At 42.4% G+C, this 19,510-nt stretch overlaps 1 protein-coding gene across 2 annotated transcripts in view; it reads left to right on the top strand.

Annotated features, from left to right (window-relative positions):
* The window catches only part of LOC140202647 (interleukin-17 receptor A-like), a 60,780-nt gene that overhangs the window by 25,858 nt on the left and 15,412 nt on the right, over positions 1–19,510 (top strand). For both annotated transcript variants that reach the window (XM_072267748.1, XM_072267749.1), the window contains 4 exons: positions 1,087–1,213; positions 2,436–2,483; positions 4,162–4,316; positions 19,365–19,439. In XM_072267748.1, the coding sequence (XP_072123849.1) occupies positions 1,087–1,213; positions 2,436–2,483; positions 4,162–4,316; positions 19,365–19,439 (405 nt within the window). The remainder of the gene's footprint in view (positions 1–1,086; positions 1,214–2,435; positions 2,484–4,161; positions 4,317–19,364; positions 19,440–19,510) is intronic.

The following is a 19,510-nucleotide window of genomic DNA, read 5'->3' as shown; positions in this document are numbered from 1 at the left end:
GCTTTTCTTCATACAGTCCTGAAACATCTAGTTTGGACTTGGCTTGCAGGCTCTTTACTGCATTTACCTTTTTTGGTGCACTGACATAAGATTCAGATCTTTCCTCTGGTTGAAATGTCTTTTCCAGAATATTTAACAGTCCCAGAATGCCACCTCATCCTGAGGTCTGCTTTAGTTCCTTTTGTTAGCTCCTAATTTGAAGTCTAGTCGACCATTAGTTTTTAAATTCCTAGTTTATATTAATAAGTACTTTTTAAGATAACTTACTGAATCATGTTTAGTAATAACATATGATTTGATGTAATAAGCAACTTTCAGTATTATATTTCTATCTGTGCTAGAGCTGAATCCCAACCATGGCCTGTTCATATGCAGTGGTAGAGTCTGACATTTATTCTTGCAACACCAGAGACATTGTAACCTGAGTTTAAAACAAAAACAATTTTGCAGTAATGTTACTGGCTTCAGAAGTGCCTCTATAACCTCTCTTAGCTTATTAAAGCATAAGGCAGTGTGACTGTTAAGAGTAATAGAGGATTCATTAATAATTAAATGAATGGATCAGCTGTTTATATGCTGTGTCATGTTCTGATGTACAATTGACCTGCTGGAGGGGAGAATCAACAAAACATGGTTCAAAGAGCAGTGCTAATTCCATGTGCATTATGTTTAAAACATTTTAGACTGGGAGGCTTTTGTCAGCACTGCATCCTGTTGAACAATTTCTACATGGATCAGTGCTGCAAAGTATTTTGTCACACTTCACATGACTTGAGTGTGGGACAAGCCTGCATATAGTAATCTAACTGAATTCTGTGTACAACTTTACATTTAGATCTGTTAAACTTGTTAACTTTTGCCTATTTTCCTGTTTAAATTTATTTGATCATAGGCGTACATAGTGTTAAATGCCTTAAAAATTAAGTTTTTGCAGCATTGTACATGCGTTCACAGTAGAGTGAGGACAAACACAAGTTCTGATAAATTTAAGTTAACATAACTTATGTGTCTTTCTAAGGCACCAAGTTGCATTTTATAGATTTGTATTAATGTTAGCAGCTGATGGTGTCTCCTCCTACATTGCAGTGGGCATTCTTAATGGAGAGATTTGAGGTAGATCCAGACCAGGAATACACAGTGACAGCATGCAGCTTACCAAGAGCCAACATCAATCAAGATAATGACTGTCCACAAGTAAAGTACATTGTGCCTGGTACGTGTTCCAAAAGTAGTGTTACTATTTCACTATTTTTTTTACGTTCTTGTTCTGCCTGTTTTTCTTGAGGTCAGATAAATGACCATCAAAGTTTCTAATACATTCGCTGCTCTGTGGTATCATGTTAGAAGCACCTGTTCTCTGACTGCTTGAAGTTACATGTATAGTACTTAAAGGGAGCTAGATTTGTTGAACTAAGCGACATGGTCATTAATGTTGTTCTAATTAAAATACGTCAGTTATGAGATGTTGATTCCTCATGATTTTTAACTCGTGCAAATTATTTTGGGGAAAATGCAGTTTTTTTGTTTGGAAAAACATTGTTTTTTGATAGAAATAAAAGAACATGGTAAGTTCAATTAAACCACTGTTAATGTTGAAAAAAGATTGTAAATACCAAGCAACTTATAGTAAGAATAGAGTTTATTGCAGTCACTGGCGTAAAGATCTTAACCTGAAAAAGTGTGTTTTTATTTTACTTGTCCTGAAAGAGGAGATTTTAGAAAGCACAAATAATGAGTCAAGGAAAGATTGGCATCAATCTTCAGTCCTGCTGATGCAACTCTATCATACTTGCTCATTTCTAAATTATTTCCTGTGTTGTGGTGAATGGCCCACACCTCTCAGGACATGCCCTCTTCTCATTGTTACCATCAGGAAGGAGGTACAGAAGCCTGAAGGCACACACTCAGCCATTCAGGATCAGCTTCCTCTCTGCCATCCGATTTCTAAGTGGAGGTTGAACCTGTGAACACTACCACACTAACTTTTTATTTCTGTTTTTGCACTACTTATTTTAATTTTACTATTTAATATACATTTATGTACTTGCTGTAATTCTGTTTTTTTCCTATATTTATCAGGGATCAGTGGGTATGGAGGGAAGGCTGGTACAGGGTTCTGAGTTGGATGATCAGCCATGATCATACTGAATGGTGGTGCAGGCTCGAAGGGCTGAATGGCCTACTCCTGCGCCTATTTTCTATGTTTCTATGTATTGCATTGTACTGCTGCTGCAAAGTTAACAAAGTTCAGAACATATGCCAGTGATATTAAATCTGATTCTGATTTAACAAGATTCCTGATAGCTTACATAAACACTCGTGCAGTGCAGCAGTTTCAAGACAGATATCTAAATTTGGGGAAGATTCATTTTTTGGGTATGGTCTGTAATTTGCTTTATTTGGGAAGAAGTCGAACTGACTATTTTTTCCTGTAGGTTGCAGCGATAACTTGATGAAGTATACTGAGGTCTGCAAGCGAAGAGGTGAGTTAAGTTTGCTTTAGAGATAGAGTAGGCGTGGAATAATTTTCTTGTAAAAGGTGCTATAATTTAAGTCTATGACAATGAGTTATGGTTCTATGCTCTCCTCCTTGAACTACAGTAGGCATTTATTTGTTGACTAACTCAAATTTTTACATACTCTTTTTGGAGTAGGAAATCCTCTGAAGCATGCAGATCACTAATTCTTGCACAGAACAATTAAGGTTAGGCTTCCATTACTTCAAGCTACTGTTCAGGTTCTGAGCTGATATGACCAGCAAGCAGCCAATATAAAACGAGAGTGTGGAAAGAGATGGAAATATTGTTATGTCTTTGTTCTGCATAAGGAAAAGTAAATAGGGTGATAACAGCAGTTAAGATTTTGTAGGGGGATGGGGGAGGGTGGGACGTTAGCCTAGAATTTAGATTGCATCTGATTCAGGTGTGCTAGAAGATCATTCAGTCAGATTGATCTCCCTGCTTTTAAAAATGTATAAACTAGTGTTTGTTAGCATTAGAATGTTTTGAACTGGGAGGAGAAAATGGATTAAAATTGAATCTGTGCAGTTCATGATGGAGCCCCATACAACTCAACACAACTGTGGACATTTTAGTGTGCAGGAATTGCATGTTGTGCCTTTATAAGCACAATCTCCATTGCAGCTCCATCACTGTCACTGCAGAGAAGAAGGAATGAACTCCATAATTTACCAAAAGAGACCATCCTACTACACAAAATGCCTGACAGGAAAGTTGTCTTCTGCACTGGGGAGCATAGGAATCAGCCAGGGCAAACTTAAGACCCTGACAGGAAATTGCTTAAGTAGTCTGTGAGGAGTGAGAGTTTGTATAGTCTGGAGCTGTATTAAGATGAACTACATACAACTACAAGCACTTCACACTTAATGATGCCTTATCTGGACACTGCTACCCTACCCACATAACACCTTCTAAATTGTCCCCCACATTGACAACTTTGGTGAGCACTTAATGTACATTCCCTATGTTTTGTCCACTGCTACCCCTCTCTGCAATGTATCGAATCCTTTTTGTTCCTCATTGAACTGTGGTGTTAACACTGTTTATCTCTCCAATTATGCTGCACGACCTGCATTTTCTGTTTAGTTGTAGAACCACAATTTTTGAATTATGGATATTACCTATTCTGAGTAAAATCTGTTTTAGGCCACATACGTTTATAATGTGCATTCTTTATGAACACTCGTGAATGGTGTTCTATCAATTGAATTCGGTAGGAAACTGATTAATTTAAATAAAGCCAGGTAAGACTTTCTGAAGACAATTGAATGTTCTTAATTGATCTGTGGGGAACAAAATTGTATAATCTTCAAATGGGACCTATTTTCTGCACAGACCAGTGCATATAGTCTTGGCAAATATCAGGCAGAGAAGCATAGTCTTAGCTGCACTTGTAGTGATAATTTATCTTAGTAATTTTCTTGCTGATGATCAGTGATCATGTGCAAGATTGTGGAAGTAATCCATTTATTCACTGCAAGAATGTTGCTTACTTTGAAGTCTGAATACTTAATAACAGACATAATGTCCACTATACAGTGAAAAGTTTTTTTAAAATACTAACACTAAAGGTCATCAGGAAACAGTGGAAAAGGCAAGAAGGATATTGGATTTTAATAATTCTTCATCTCTGCATTTACAGGCAGTCTATGGGATCCTAATGTGAGATACATCAGAAATGAAATGAAGATGACTATCTTCTTCCAGACTGGAAATTATTCACATAAGTACAAAGTTGTGTTGCAAAGTCTTGAATCAAATAAGATCTGCAATTGTGCCACAGAAACTCTTGAGGAGGTAAAAATCTTCTGGTGAATGTTATGCAGCTTTTTTGATTACCTGGTAGATTTGGTTATTAAAATTTCATTAGGTCTTGGGGATTTGTCCTCCTTATTGTTCTTCAAGATCCACAATACCACTTCTCAATATCCCTCATCTTGCTATCCCTGGCGAATACTGAAGCAAAATACTAGTATAGTACCTTGTTCATGTCTGCTCCAGGTGTAAGTCCCCTCCTTTGTTCTTGAAATACTGGGGTTTTAATCCTACTCACCAAAAACACATCATTGCCCCCTTTGGCCCTCCTGATTCCCTGTTTAAGTTCCCTGACTCCCACAGTTACCTTGACTACACCTCTTCCCACCCTGTCACTTGCAGCTATGCTACTCACTTTTCATTCCTCTATCTCCACTGCATCTGTTCTTATGATGAGGCTTTCCACTCAATGACAGTCAGAAAATGGAGTCTCTCTCTCCATTGGTTTCAATGCAGCCCTTACCCACATCTCCATTTTCTGCAAGTCTATCCTTGCCTATTTCCACCCCCCACCCCCAGCATAACAGGGATAGGGTTCCCCTTGTTCTCACTGTCCCACAAGCCTTTGCATCCGACACATTGTTCTCCCCAATTTCTGCCACCTCCAGCAAGATCTCACCACCAGACACATCTTCCCCTTCCCTCTCCTCTCCACTTCCTGCAGGGGTGTTTCTCTCTCCAACACCCTTGTCTGTTCACCCTTCCACGCACTTAAACCTGCAACCATTCTGAGTGCTACACCTTCACTTGTACTGCTTGCCTCAGTACCATCAGGGCCCTGAGCAGTCCCTGTAGGTGAGGCAACGCTTCACATACAAATCATCGGGGTTGTTGATTGCATCTGGTGCTCCCGTGCAGCCTCCTCTACATTGGTGAGATGGTATGGAGGTTGAGCGCCTTTGCTCTGTCCTCTGTGACAGCCAGAATCCCTACCTATTTTAATTCCATTCTTCATCCCACGCCGACAATCCTGTTCACGGTCTCCTCTACTACCACATTCAGACCAGGTACAGATCAGAGGGGCAACACCTCATATTCTGTCTTGGTAGTCTCCAATCTGATAGCATTAACATTGATTTCTATAACTTCCGATAACCGCTCCCCTGTGCCCCCTCCAGCATCACCCTTTGTTTTCCCTTATCCTTCTGGACCCTTAGCCTTTCTCCCTCCCCTCCCCACCTCAAAAGACCTGCCCATCATCTTCACCTTCCTCTGGTTCCTCACCCACATCCCCTTATTCTGTGGTCTACTGGCATCTATTGGATTCCTTTTTCTCAGTCCTTTACTTCCTCCAGCTATCACCTCCCAGCTTCTGACCTCCTTCCTACCTTCCCACCTTCCCCCTTGACTGGATTCGCCTGGCATTCACCTCCTGTTACCCCCACCCTTTTATTCTGGCTTCTGTTCGCTATCTTTCCAGTCTTGTTAAAGGGTCTTGGCAGGAAATGTTGACTGTTCATTTCCCTCCATAGATGCTTCCTGATCTTGCTGAGTTCTTCTAGTGTTTTGTATGTTACTTAAATTCTCCTTTTATGTTCTTCAAAGGCTCTGTCCAGCTTCAGCTTCCTAAACCTGTATATGCTTCCTTATTTTTGACTAAATATGCAAAATCTCTCGTTACTCAAAGTTTCTGAATCTTGCTTTTCTTTTTTTTTCCCTCCTCACAGGAACGTATAGGTCCTGTATTCTGTCCAGCTGACCTTTAACCAAGTCAAATGTCAAATGTGAGCTTATCCAATAACAGCTATTCCTGCTTACTCTTACTAACTAATACTGTTGTTATTAGCACCCCCTTCCTCTTAAAAAATATTTTCCTCTTCCCCCCCCCTTTCCTCTCCTCCCCACTCTCACCTTTACTACCTCTCACCTGCCTATTACTTCCCCTGGGTCCCCTCATCCCTCCCTTTCTCCGATGGTAAACTCTCCTGTTTTATCAGATTCCTTCTCCCACCTGGCTTTACCTTTCACCTTCCAGCTAACCTCCTTCCCACCCCCTCCCCACCTTTCTATTCTTGTATCTTTCCTTTTCCATTCTAAAGAAAGGTCCCGGCCTGAAACATTGACTGTTTATTCCTGTCCATAGTTGCAGCCTGATCTGCTGAGTTCCTCCAGCATTCTGTGTGTGTTGCTTTGAATTTTCAACATCTGCAGACTTCCTCATGTTTATGTTATTAGCCTTTCCTAATTTAGCACTTTTCCCTAAGGTCCATTCTTATTGTCGTCAATAACTATCTGAAAACTTAGGAAGTTATGATCATTGTTCCCAAAATGCTGTCCTATTGAAACTTCAGTCACCTAGCCAGGCTCATTTCCCATGCGAGGTCTATTATTACTCCCTTCCCTGGTTGGATTACTTCCACACTGTCGAGAAATCCTCCTGATTATGCCTGACAAATTCTGCCCCATGTCAGCCTCTGACACTAAGGGTCAATATTGGTAAAATTAAGACCATAAGACATAGGAGCAGAATTAGGCCGTTTGGCCCATCGTGTCAGCTCATGGCTGATCCTTTTTCCTATCTCCTTCTCAACCCCAGTTCCTGGCCTTCTCAACCCCAGTTCCTGGCCTTCTCCCTGTAACCTTTGATGCCATGTCCAATCAAGAACCTGTCACGCTCTGCCTTAAATATACCAAACAACCTGACCTCCACAGCTGCATGTGGTAATAAATTCCACAAATTCACAATCCTCTGGCTAAAGAAATTTTTCCCCATCTGTTTTAAATGGGCGCCCTCTCTCCTGAGGCTGTTCTCTCTTGTCTCCTACCATGGGAGCATCCTTTCCATATCTACTCTGTCTAGACGTTTCAACATTCAAAAGGTTTCAATGAAATCCCCCCTCAGTCTTCTAAATTCCAGTGAGTACAAACCCAGAGCTATCAAACGTTCCTCATACGATAACCCTTTCATTCCCAGAATCATCCTTGTGAACCTCTTTGGAACCCTCTCTAATGCCACCACATCTTTTCTTAGATGAGGAGCTCAAAACTGTTCACAATACTCAAGATGTGGCCTCACCAGAGCCTTATAAAGCCTCAGCCTCATGTCCCTGCTCTTATATTCTAGACCAGGGGTAGGCAACCTACGGCCCACGGGCCAGATCTGGCCCGCGAAGGTATTCTGACCGGTCCGCAAGCAAATATTGGGATACTATGCTTATCCAGCCCGCGAGTGATTTTTACTTATTCTGAATGTTTCACGCAACCACACTGATGGACATGCATGGCGTCTTGTTACACTGGCCCCAGGTTCCGTTTTGTTCGAAACCAAACATTGGTATATACGAATGACGGGAAGGCAGACTACCTGATTAATATGTATTAGATACTCTCCAAACACGCACAGGTTTTCAGATGGGATCGTTCAAATTTGTAAACAGAAACAGCGTCACTGTTTTAATAAGAAATCCACGCTAAATATCCAGATATTTACATGTGATATGGTACTTGTTGAATAACTCGTGTTTCGAAATAAAATCAAAGAAAAAAGTTGCAGTGGCAATGATTGCAAAACACAGGAAGGTAGACGGTGAGTGCCGAAAAAGCAGTGAAAATGAAGGAAATAGCAGCTATGAAGTCTCAAAACATATTGCAGAAAAGATGAAGCCTTTTACAGATGGAGAGTTTGTTAAAGAATGCTTACTGGCAGTAGTGGATATTGTTTGTCCTGAAAAGAAATCTTTATTTGCATCTATCAGCCTGTCAGCAAGAACGATCACACGACGAGTTGAAGAAATGTCAGTAAACATTAGAAGTTGTTTAAGGGATGCCTGCAACGAATTGCATTTTTTTTCAAATGCGCCTGATGAGAGTACAGACTTGAGAGACACTGCTCAACTTGCAGTGTTTGTGTGAGGAGTGACCTCAACTTGTCAAATTTTTGAAGAGTTTATTCAATTAATTCCTATGAAGAACACGGTTACTGGAGCAGACATTTTTGAAGCTTTGTTGAAAATGATGTCAGAAATGAAACTTAATGTTTTGAAGCTAATTGGTATCACAACTGATGGCACACCAGCAATGGTGGGACAGAAAAACTAAACTGAGTTCTTTGATTACTAATTGGCATCCTTGGTTAAACGCAAATGGATTTTCTAGCATGTGTTATTCATTAATTTGAGGCAAAACATAACTAGATGTATTTAAATGGATAATTCCCATATTTCAAGTTTTTTATGGCATTTATCTGGCCCACCAACTGCTCATTAATAAGCAATCTGGTCCACAGAGGCAAAAAGGTTGCTGACCCCTGTTCTAGACCTTTTGAAATGAATACTAACCTTGCATTTGCCTTCCTCATCACCAACTCTACTTGCAAATCAACCTTTAGGTTGTTCTGTCAAGGGCTGTCAAGTTTCTTTGCATCTCAGATTTTTGGATTTTCTCCCCATTTAGAAAATAGTCTACACATTTATTTCTTCCATCAAAGTGCATGACCATGCAATTTTGAACATTGTATTTCATTTGCCACTTCCTTCCCCATTCTTCTAACCTAAGCCCTGCAGCCTTCCTATTTCCTCAACACTACCTGCCCCACCACCAATCTTTGTATCATCTGCAAACTTGGTAACAAAGCCATCTATTCCATCATCTAAATCATTGATATACAGCATAAAAAGAAGCGGTCCCAACACCAACCCCTGTGGAACACCACTAGTCACTGGCAGCCAACCAGGGAAGGATCCTTTTATTCCCACTCACTGCCTCCTACCAATAAGCCAATCCATGTCAGTAACTTTCCAGTAATACCATGGGCTCTTAACTTGGTCAGCAGCCTCGTGTGTGGCACCTTGTCAAATCACCCTCTACAATGTTACATTTCCATCTTTTCATAATCTACGTATATTTCTGTTCCTGTATCTCCTGCTGGCTATCAGAAGAACTGTCAGGGAGGGTAAGAATAGGATGATTTGGCAGATGAAGGTATGGCTGAGAAATTGGTGCAGGGGTCAAGGTTTGACTTCTGGATCATTGGGATCTCTACTGGGGAAGGTATGACCTGTACAAAAAGGACTGGTTACACATGAACATGAGGGGCACCAATATCCTTGCGGGCAGGTTTGCTGGAGCTGTTCAGGAGGGTTGAAACTAACTTGACAGCAGGAGGGGAGCCAGGTGGGTAAGTCTGAGGATGGGGCAGTTGCTCTACAAGTACACGCAATGTGTAGTAAGACTGAAGAAGGATTGGCAGATGATAGGGCAAAATTGCAGCCATTAGACAGGTGAGGAATTAAGTCAGTTGGCCCATCGAGTCTGCTCCACCATATCATCATGACCGATCCAATTCACCTCTCAGCCCCATTCTTCTGCTTTCTCTCCGTAACCTTCCATGTCCTAACTAATCAAGAACCTATCAACTTATGTGTTAAATAACACCCAATAACCTGGCCTCCACAGTAACCTATGGCACTGCATTCCACAGATTCACCACCCTCTGGCTAAAAAGATTCCTCCTCATCTCCTTTCCAAATATGTGTCCGCTGGTCATAGACTCCACCATTTTAGGAAACATCCTCTCCACATCCACTCTATCTCGGCTTTTCAACATTCTGTAGGTTTCAATGAGAATTCCCCCTCATTCTTATAAATTCCAGCGAGTACAGGCCCAGAACCAACTAACGCTCTTCATACAATAGCCCTTTCGTTCCTGTGATAATTCTCATGTACCTCCTCTGAACCCTCTCCAATGTCTGCACATCCTTTCTTAGATAAGGAGCCCAAAACTGCTCTCAATACTCCAAGTGAGGCCACACCGGTGTCTTATAAAGCCTCAGTATTATATCCTTGCATTCTAGTCCTCTCGAAATGAATGCTAATATTGCATTTCCCTTCCTCACCCCCAACTCAACCTGCAAGTTTACTTTTAAGGAATCCTGCATGAGGATTTCCAAGTCTCTTTGCAGGTCGGATTTTTGAATTTTCTGCCCATTTAGAAAACAGGCTATGTTTTTGTTCCAATCAGTCTGTGGGATGAGTTGAAGTATGGTGTGGGGCCAAAATCATAAAAGGTGATGAATACAAGGTTGGAAGTGTTATATTTGAATGCACGCAGTACGCAGAATGGAGTAGATTATCTTGTAGCACAGTTAGAGATTGGCAGCTGTGACGTTGTGGACATCATTGAGACTTGCCCGAACAAAGGTCATAGTGGGAGCTTAACATCCAAGGACACACCTTGTAGCGAAAGGACAGATGGGTAGGCAGAGGGAGCGGTGTGGTTGTTGGTAAAAAATGAAACCTAATCCTCGGAAAGAGGATGGGAAGATATAGAATCCTTATGAATAGAGTTAAGAAACTGCAAGAGTAAAAACTCCCTCATGGGAGTTACATACAATCCCCCAAACAGTAGTTAGGACGTGGAGTACAAATTACAAAGGGAGATAGAAAAGGCATGTAAAAAGGGAAATGTTACGATAGTCATGGGGGGATTTCAATGTGCAAGTAGATTGGGAACCAACGCCAACCTGATTTTCCCAAAAGAGGGAATTTGTAGGATGTCTTTGAGATGGCTTTTTAGAGCAGCTTCTGGTTAAGCCCACTAGGGAAAAGGCAATTCTGGATTGGGTGTTGTGTAATGAAACAGATTCGATTAGGCAGTTCATGGTAAAAGAATTCTTTGGAGGCAGTGATCATAATATGACAGAATTCACCCTGCAGTTTGAGAGGGATAAGCTAAAGTCAGATGGATCAGTATTATAGTGGGGTAAAGGCAATTACAGAGGCATGAGAGAAGAGTTGGCCAAAGTTAATTAGAAGGGGATACTAGCAGGGATGATGGCAGAACAGCAATGGCTGGAGAGGGCGTAATGATGCTGGAGAGATAGTAATGGCAAACAAAGAAATTGCAAATGAAGTTAATAAGTATTTTGCATCAGTCGTCACTGTGGTAGACACTAGCAGTATGCCAGAAATTCAGCGGGCAGAAGTGAATGTAGTTGCTATTACTAAGGAGAAGGTGCTAGGGAAGCTGAAAGGTGTGAATGTAGATAAGTCACCCGAACCAGCTGGATTACACCCCAGGGTTCTGAAAGAAGTAGTTGAAGATATTGTGGTGGAATTAGTAATGAGCAAATCTCTTACCTGCTCTTCTTTCAGTTAGTCTTGACGAAGGGTCTTGGCCCGAAACGTCAACTGTACCTCTTCCTAGAGATGCTGCCTGGCCTGCTGCGTTCACCAGCAACGTTGATGTGTGTTGCTTGGATTTCCAGCATCTGCAGATTTCCTCGTGTTTGCGTTTTTAAATTCACTACTTTGAAACTTCTTCCGGTGAGGCCTACACTGAAGAAGTTTAAATCTTTCCTTCGACAGGAGTTCAGTGAAACTGTCTCGCACTGCTCCCCATCTGTAATTTCGTCGGCTCCTCAACTTTTCAACCACATTTTGACTCAGGCTCGCTATCACAGCCATATATCCTTTCTTCGAACGTATCTCCGCCGCCAACTTACTCCAGTTGGCTTCCAATCAACTGTCCAGCCCTTGGCTCCATCCCTCCCCCTCCTGTCTTCTCCTATTATTTTAGATCTCTTCCCCCCCCCCCCCCAACTTTCAAATCTCTTACCAGCTCTTCTTTCAGTTAGTCCTGAGGAAGTGTCTCGGCCCGAAACGTCGACTGTACCTCTTCCTAGAGATGCTGCCTGGCCTGCTGCGTTCACCAGCAACGTTGATGTGTGTTGCTTAAATTTCCAGCATCTGCAGATTTCCTCGTGTTTGCAAAACTCACTAGGTTCTGGAATGGTTCCCAAGGATTGGAAAAGGACAAATGTCACTTCACTCTTTAAGAAGGGAGAAGGTAGAAAAAGGAAATTATAGCCCAGTTAGCCTGACTTCAGTGATTGGGAATCATTATTAAGGATGTGGTTTCAGGATACTTGGAGACACATGATAAAATAGGCCAAACTCAGCATGGATTCTTTGAGGGGATATCTTGCCTGACAAATCTTTTGGAAGTCCTTGAGGAAATAATAGGCAGGATAGATAAAGGAGAGTCGGTGGATGTTGTTTATTTGGAGTCTCAGAAGCTCCTTTGACAAGGTGCCACACATGAGGCTGCTTAACAAGATAAGTCCAATGGCATTACAGGAAATATAGCAGCATGAATAGAAGATTGGCTGACTGGCAGGAGACAACGAATGGGAACAAAGGGGGCCTTTTCTGTTTGACTGCTGATGACTAGTGGTGTTCTGTAGGGGTGGTTTTGGTCTGCTACTTTTCACATTATATTTTCATGATCTGGATGACAAAATTAGTAGCTCTTTTGCCAAGTTTGCAGAAGATACAAAAATAGTGGAGGGCTAAGTAGTGTTGAGGAAGCAGGGAGTCTGTCTGCAGAAGGTCTTGAACAAATCAGGAGAATGGGCAAAGAAGTGGCAGATGGAATATAATGCAGAGAAGTGTATGGTCATGCACTTTGGTAGAAGGAATAAAGGCATAAACTACTTTCTAAATGAGGAGAAAATTCAGAAATCAGAGGTGCAAAGGGACTTGGGAGTCCTTGTGCAGGATTCCCTAAAGGTTAACTTGCAGATTGAGTCAGTGGTAAGGAAGGCAAGTGCAATGTTAGCATTCATTTTGAGAGGACTAGACGTCGTCATGGCTACCCCTCGAGGTCGAGGATGATGGTCTTCATTCTGAAGAAGTGGCCCACAGAATAAAGAGACCTGTGAGTGTATTTGTTTAATGTGTACTTAATGTTGCACTCCAAGAAGCACACGATACTTCACAAATCAACCAACTGATTCCAATGGCATGGAAACCACAACGATTGGAGCTGATGGATTTGTTGCAGTCTTCATCCGCTTTCGCAGTCGTTGAGTTCAAAGTAACTTTGTCCGCCTGTTCCACCATTGAGGTCTTGGTTGGATTGTTCTTTGTCAGGGGCCTCACCCTCCACCTTACTGCCATGGGTGACCCTGCCAGGAGCATAGGTTTTGCTCTCAGGATCACAGGACCACACAAGCTTCTCCACCACGACAAGGTGACAATCCACAGAGAAGAGAGGACTAGAATATAAAAGTAAGGATATAATGATGAGGCTTTATAAGGCATTGGCCAAACCACTCTTAGAGCATTATGAGCAACTTTGGGACCCTTATCTAAGAAAAGATGTGCTGACATTGGAGAGTGCCCAGAGGAGGTTCACAAGAATGATTCAGGAAAAGAGGGACGTCCGTTTAGAATAGAGATGAGGAGGAATTTCTTCAGGTGGTGAATCTGTGAAATTCATTGCCATAGATGACTGGAGACCAAGTCATTAGGTACGTTTAAAGGGGAGGTTGATAGGTTCTTATTTAGTCAGGGCATCAGAGGTTATGGGGAGAAAGCAGGAGAAAGGGGGTGAGAGGGATAGTAAAATAGCCATGATGGAATAATGGAGCTGAATAATTAGGCTGAATGGCCTAATCCTCTGCATTATGGTCTTATGATCTTGAACTTACCTGTTATCCAACAAGCCATTAGATTTCACAAATTCCACCACTCAATGGGATCCCATCACCAGATGTGTTACTCTCCTCTCCTCCTTTCAGCATTTTAAAGGAATAGTTTGTTCTGTGACTACCTGATTGACATTTGCATCTCAACGGGCTATTCCCCTTCTCACAACAGGTTCCCATGCAACACAAGCCTTTTTATCAATTCCCTTCCCAACATTCAGGAACCCAAATGGTTCTTTCAAGTGAAGCAGGAATTCACTTGTACTGCTCCCAACTTAATGTGTTGCTTTGGTGTTCACAATATTGTCTCAGCACTGGAGAAATCAGATGCAGATAGGGCCTCTGCTTTGCAGAACAGTCCTGTTCAATCCACAAGGGTGACTTTGAGCTTCCAGCTATCCCACTCCCACATCAGCGTTCAGAGAGCGGGACTGCGCAGGAGTGTGACGTTGGGCAGTGAAGGGCGGAAGATTTAAAAGGAACAGAGCCTTGTATAGCGGGCTGCGGAGTGAGCCGGGAGTAGAGTGAAGGCCTAAGAGCTTCGGTTCAACGGGCTTAGGCGGAAACGGGTGAGGCGAAGAGGGTTTGGTATTCATTTTTTGTTGTTATTTGAGGAGAGGGGCAGTATGAGTGTGAGGGCAGTTTGTTGTTCTCGGTGCCGGATGTGGGAGGTCCTGGAGTCTCCAAGCCTCCCGGACGGCCACATCTGCGCCAGGTGCACCGAGGTGCAGCTCCTAAGGGATCGCGTTAGGGAACTGGAGCTGCAGCTCGATGACCTTTGTCTGGTCAGGGAGAATGAGGAGTTGATAGAGAGGAGTTACAGGAAGGTGGTCACACCAGAGCCATGGGAGGCAGACAAGTGGGTCACAGCTAGGAGGGGGAAGAGGAAGAGTCAGGTAATAGAGAGTACCCTGGTGGCTGTGCCCCTTGACAATAGGTACTCCTGTTGTGAGTACTGTTGGGGGGGACAGCTTACCTGGGGGAAGCGACAGTGGCCGTGCCTCCGGCACAGAGTCCGGCCCTGTAGCTCAGAAGGGTGGGGAAAGGAAGAGGAGGGCAGTTGTAATAGGGGACTCGATAGTAAGGGGGTCAGATAGGCGATTCTGTGGATGCAGTCCAGGGATCCGGATGATAGTTTGCCTCCCTGGTGCCAGGGTCCGGGATATTTCTGATCGCGTCCAAGATATCCTGAAGTGGGAGGGTGAGGAGCCAGATAGGTACCTATGACATAGGTCAGAAAAAGGAAGGGGTCCTGAAAGGAGAATATAGGGAGTTAGGAAGGGAGTTGAGAAAAAGGACTGCAAATGTAGTAATCTTGGGATTACTGCCTGTGCTACGCGACAGTGAGAGTAGGAACGCCATGAGGTGGAGGATAAATGCGTGGCTGAGGGATTAGAGCAGGGGGCAAGGATTCAAGTTTTTGGATCATTGGGACCTCTTTTGGCGCAGGTGTGACCTGTACAAAAAGGACGGGTTACACTTGAATCCTAGGGGGACCAGTATCCTGGCGGGGAGATTTGCGAGGGCTACTGAGGTGACTTTAAACTAGAATGGTTTGGGGGGTGGGAATCAAATTAAAAAGACTAGGAGAGAGGAGGTTAGTTCACAACAGGGGGATGGGAACAAGTGCAGAGAGACAGAGGGGTGTAAAATGAGGGTAGAAGCAAAAAGTAGTAAGGTGAAAAGTAAAAGTGGCAGGCCGGCAAATCCAGGGCAAAAGTCAAAAAGGGCCACTTTTTAACATAATTGTATAAGGGCCAAGAGTGTTGTAAAAGCAAGCTTGAAGGCTTTGTGTGTCAATGCAAGGAGCATTCGTAACAAGGTGGATGAATTAAAAGTGCAGATTGTTATTAATGAATATGATATAGTTGGGATCACAGAGACATGGCTCCTGGGTGACCGAGGATAGGAGCTCAACATTCAGGGATATTCAATATTCAGGAGGGATAGACATGAAAGAAAAGGAGGTGGGGTAGCATTGCTGGTTAGAGAGGAGATTAATGCAATAGAAAGGAAGGACATTAGCCGAGAGGATGTGGAATCGATATGGGTAGAGTTGCATAACACTAAGGGGCAGAAAACACTGGTGGGAGTTGTGTACAGGCCACCTAACAGTAGTAGTGAGGTTGGGGATGGCATTAAACAGGAAATTAGAAATGCGTGCAATAAAGGAACAGCAGTTATAATGGGTGACTTCAATCTACATATAGATTGGGTGAACCGAATTGGTAAGGGTGCTGAGGAAGAGGATTTCTTGGATGTATGTGGGATGGTTTTTTGAACCAACATGTCGAGGAACCAACTAGAGAGCAGGCCATTCTAGACTGGGTATTGAGCAATGAGGAAGGGTTAATTTGCAATCTTGTCATGAGACGCCCCTTGGGTAAGAGTGAACATAATATAGTGGAATTCTTCATTAAGATGGAGAGTGACATAGTTAATTCAGAAACAAAGGTTCTGAACTTAAAGAAGGGTAACTTTGAAGGTATGAGACGTGAATTAGCTAAGATAGACTGGCAAATGATACTTAAAGGGTTGATGGTGGATATGCAATGGCAAGCATTTAAAGATCGCATGAATGAGCTACGACAATTGTTCATCCCAGTTTGGCAAAAGAATAAATCAGGGAAGGTAGTGGACCCATGGCTGACAAGGGAAATTAGGGATAGTATTAATTCCAGAGAAGAAACATACAAATTAGCCAGAAAAAGCGGCTCACCTGAGGACTGGGAGAAACTCAGAGTCCAGCAGAGGAGGACAAAGGGCTTAATTAGGAAAGGGAAAAGAGATTATGAGAGAAAACTGGCAGAGAACATAAAAACTGACTGTAAAAGCTTTTATAGATATGTGAAAAGAAAAAGATTGATTAAGACAAATGTGGGTCCCTTACAGACAGAAACAGGTGAATTGATTATGGGGAACAAGGACATGGCAGACCAATTGAATAACTACTTTGGTTCTGCCTTCACCAAGGAGGACATAAATAATCTTCCGGAAATAGTAGGGGACAGAGGGTCTAGTGAGATGGAGGAACTGAGGGAAATACATGTTAGTAGGGAAGTGGTGTTAGGTAAATTGAAGGGATTGAAGGCAGATAAGTCCCTAGGGCCAGATGGTCTGCATCCCAGAGTGCTTAAGGAAGTAGCCCAAGAAATAGTGGATGCACTAGTGATAATTTTTCAAAACTCTTTAGATTCTGGACTAGTTCCTGAGGATTGGAGGGTGGCTAATGTAACCCCGCTTTTTAAAAAAGGAGGGAGAGAGAAACCGGGGAATTATAGACTGGTTAGCCTAACATCGGTGGTGGGGAAAATGCTAGAGTCAGTTATCAAAGATGTGATAACAGCACATTTGGAAAGCGGTGAAATCATCGGACAAAGTCAGCATGGATTTGTGAAAGGAAAATCATGTCTGACGAATCTCATAGAATTTTTTGAGGATGCAACTAGTAGAGTGGATGTGGTATATTTGGATTTTCAAAAGGCTTTTGACAAGGTCCCACACAGGAGATTAGTGTGCAAACTTAAAGCACACGGTATTGGGGGTATGGTATTGATGTGGATAGAGAATTGGTTGGCAGACAGGAAGCAAAGAGTGGGAATAAATGGGACCTTTTCAGAATGGCAGGCAGTGACTAGTGGGGTACCGCAAGGCTCAGTGCTGGGACCCCAGTTGTTTACAGTATATATTAATGACTTAGACGAGGGAATTAAATGCAGCATCTCCAAGTTTGTGGATGACACGAAGCTGGGCGGCAGTGTTAGCTGTGAGGAGGATGCTAAGAGGATGCAGGGTGACTTGGATAGGTTAGGTGAGTGGGCAAATTCATGACAGATGCAATTTAATGTGGATAAATGTGAGGTTATCCACTTTGGTGGCAAGAACAGGAAAACAGATTATTATCTGAATGGTGGCCGATTAGGAAAAGGGGAGGTGCAACGAGACCTGGGTATCATTATACACCAGTCATTGAAAGTGGACATGCAGGTACAGCAGGCGGTGAAAAAGGCGAATGGTATGCTGGCATTCATAGCAAGAGGATTCGAGTACAGGAGCAGGGAGGTACTACTGCAGTTGTACAAGGCCTTGGTGAGACCACACCTGGAGTATTGTGTGCAGTTTTGGTCCCCTAATCTGAGGAAAGACATTCTTGCCATCGAGGGAGTACAAAGAAGGTTCACCATATTGATTCCTGGGGACTTTCATATGATGAAAAACTGGATCGGCTAGGCTTATACTCATTGGAATTTAGAAGATTGAGGGGGGATCTTATTGAAACATATAAAATCCTAAAGGGATTGGACAGGCTAGATGCAGGAAGATTGTTCCCTATGTTGGGGAAGTCCAGAACGAGGGGTCACAGTTTGGGGATAAAGGGGAAGCCTTTTAGGACCGAGATTAGGAAAAACTTCTTCACACAGAGAGTGGTGAATCTGTGGAATTCTCTGCCACAGGAAACAGTTGAGGCCAGTTCATTGGCTATATTTAAGAGGGAGTTAGATATGGCCCTTGTGGCTAAAGGGATCGGGGGTATGGAGAGAAGGCAGGTACAGGGTTCTGAGTTGGATGATCAACCATGATCATACTGAATGGTGGTGCAGGCTCGAAGGGCCGAATGGCCTACTCCACCTATTTTCTATGTTTCTATGTTTTCCATCCATCTCAAAGATTCCTATAAAGATGTCCAGAATAAGCTTAAGGAAGAGCATGTCACCTTCTGATTGGGCATGTTGCAGCAATTTTAAGTTTACCACATTTGTCTCTCACTCTAACTCTTTTATTTCCCATTTGATTTGTCTGTATGTTTTGTTTTATTGTCCTTATTCTAATTGCTGGTTTTTAAACTTCAGTGAAACTCTGATATTCTGGCACATTTGAGATTTTGGTGTCTGGTAGGTTTTTTTCCAGGCTATAGGAATGTATTTCTAATTAACAGCTTTTAAGACATGTCAGAAAAGTATAAGTTATTTTCCAATGAATTCAGTGAGTTAAAATAGTGTGTGGGAAATGGTGTTCCAAAGAGTTTAAAAGCAGTGTTGGCAGCAGTGCCAAGTACATCTAAAACGAGTGTAGGAAGTGGGACCTTAGTGTGTTTAGGGATTATGTGTGGGGAAATAGTGCTCCAGTGAGTTAAAAAGCAGTGTTGGCAGCAGTACCAAGTAAGTTTAAAGCAAGTGTAGGAAATAAGATCTAGATGTGTTTTGGGATTATGGGGAAGAGGACTTGCACCAGCCAGGTCACAAACCACCAGAGTTTCCAAATAATAATAGGAATTTCTCTGTGATTTCAGTTGTTATCTTTACAGCTTTCATTCCTTGGTTCTGTGTGTTCTTCCACCTCACTTCAACTTAAAATGTTTGTTCTAATGAAGGGACCTTGATCTGAAACATTAGTTCTTTTCTCTCCCTGCTGACTTGAGTGTTTCCAATATTGTATTTTAATTGTAGATTAACACCAATTACTTTTGATAATTTTAATGGCTACTTGAAGTTTTTCTGTGACTGGAGTTAAGATAACATCTCCCTCCACAACATCAAGGAAAGGCAGGTATGTGAAATTTAAGAATGACTAATTTTATTGTATTTTTTTAAATTTATGACAGATCGTGGAACAAAGAGTAAATGTAACTTTTTCACTTGAAAACTGGATGCAAAGCTGTACTACTTATAAAATTGAGGTAAGAAACAATATATATTTTAAATTGAATTCCAGAAGCTGGGTTGAATTTTACCTTTGCAGTGAGACTTG

This window comes from Mobula birostris, chromosome 9 (assembly GCF_030028105.1).
Source record: "Mobula birostris isolate sMobBir1 chromosome 9, sMobBir1.hap1, whole genome shotgun sequence".
In the NCBI taxonomy this organism is placed as follows: domain Eukaryota; kingdom Metazoa; phylum Chordata; class Chondrichthyes; order Myliobatiformes; family Myliobatidae; genus Mobula; species Mobula birostris.
The sequence above is the reverse complement of the archived record's forward strand: the minus strand, read 5'-3'. Positions and strand labels throughout refer to the sequence as shown.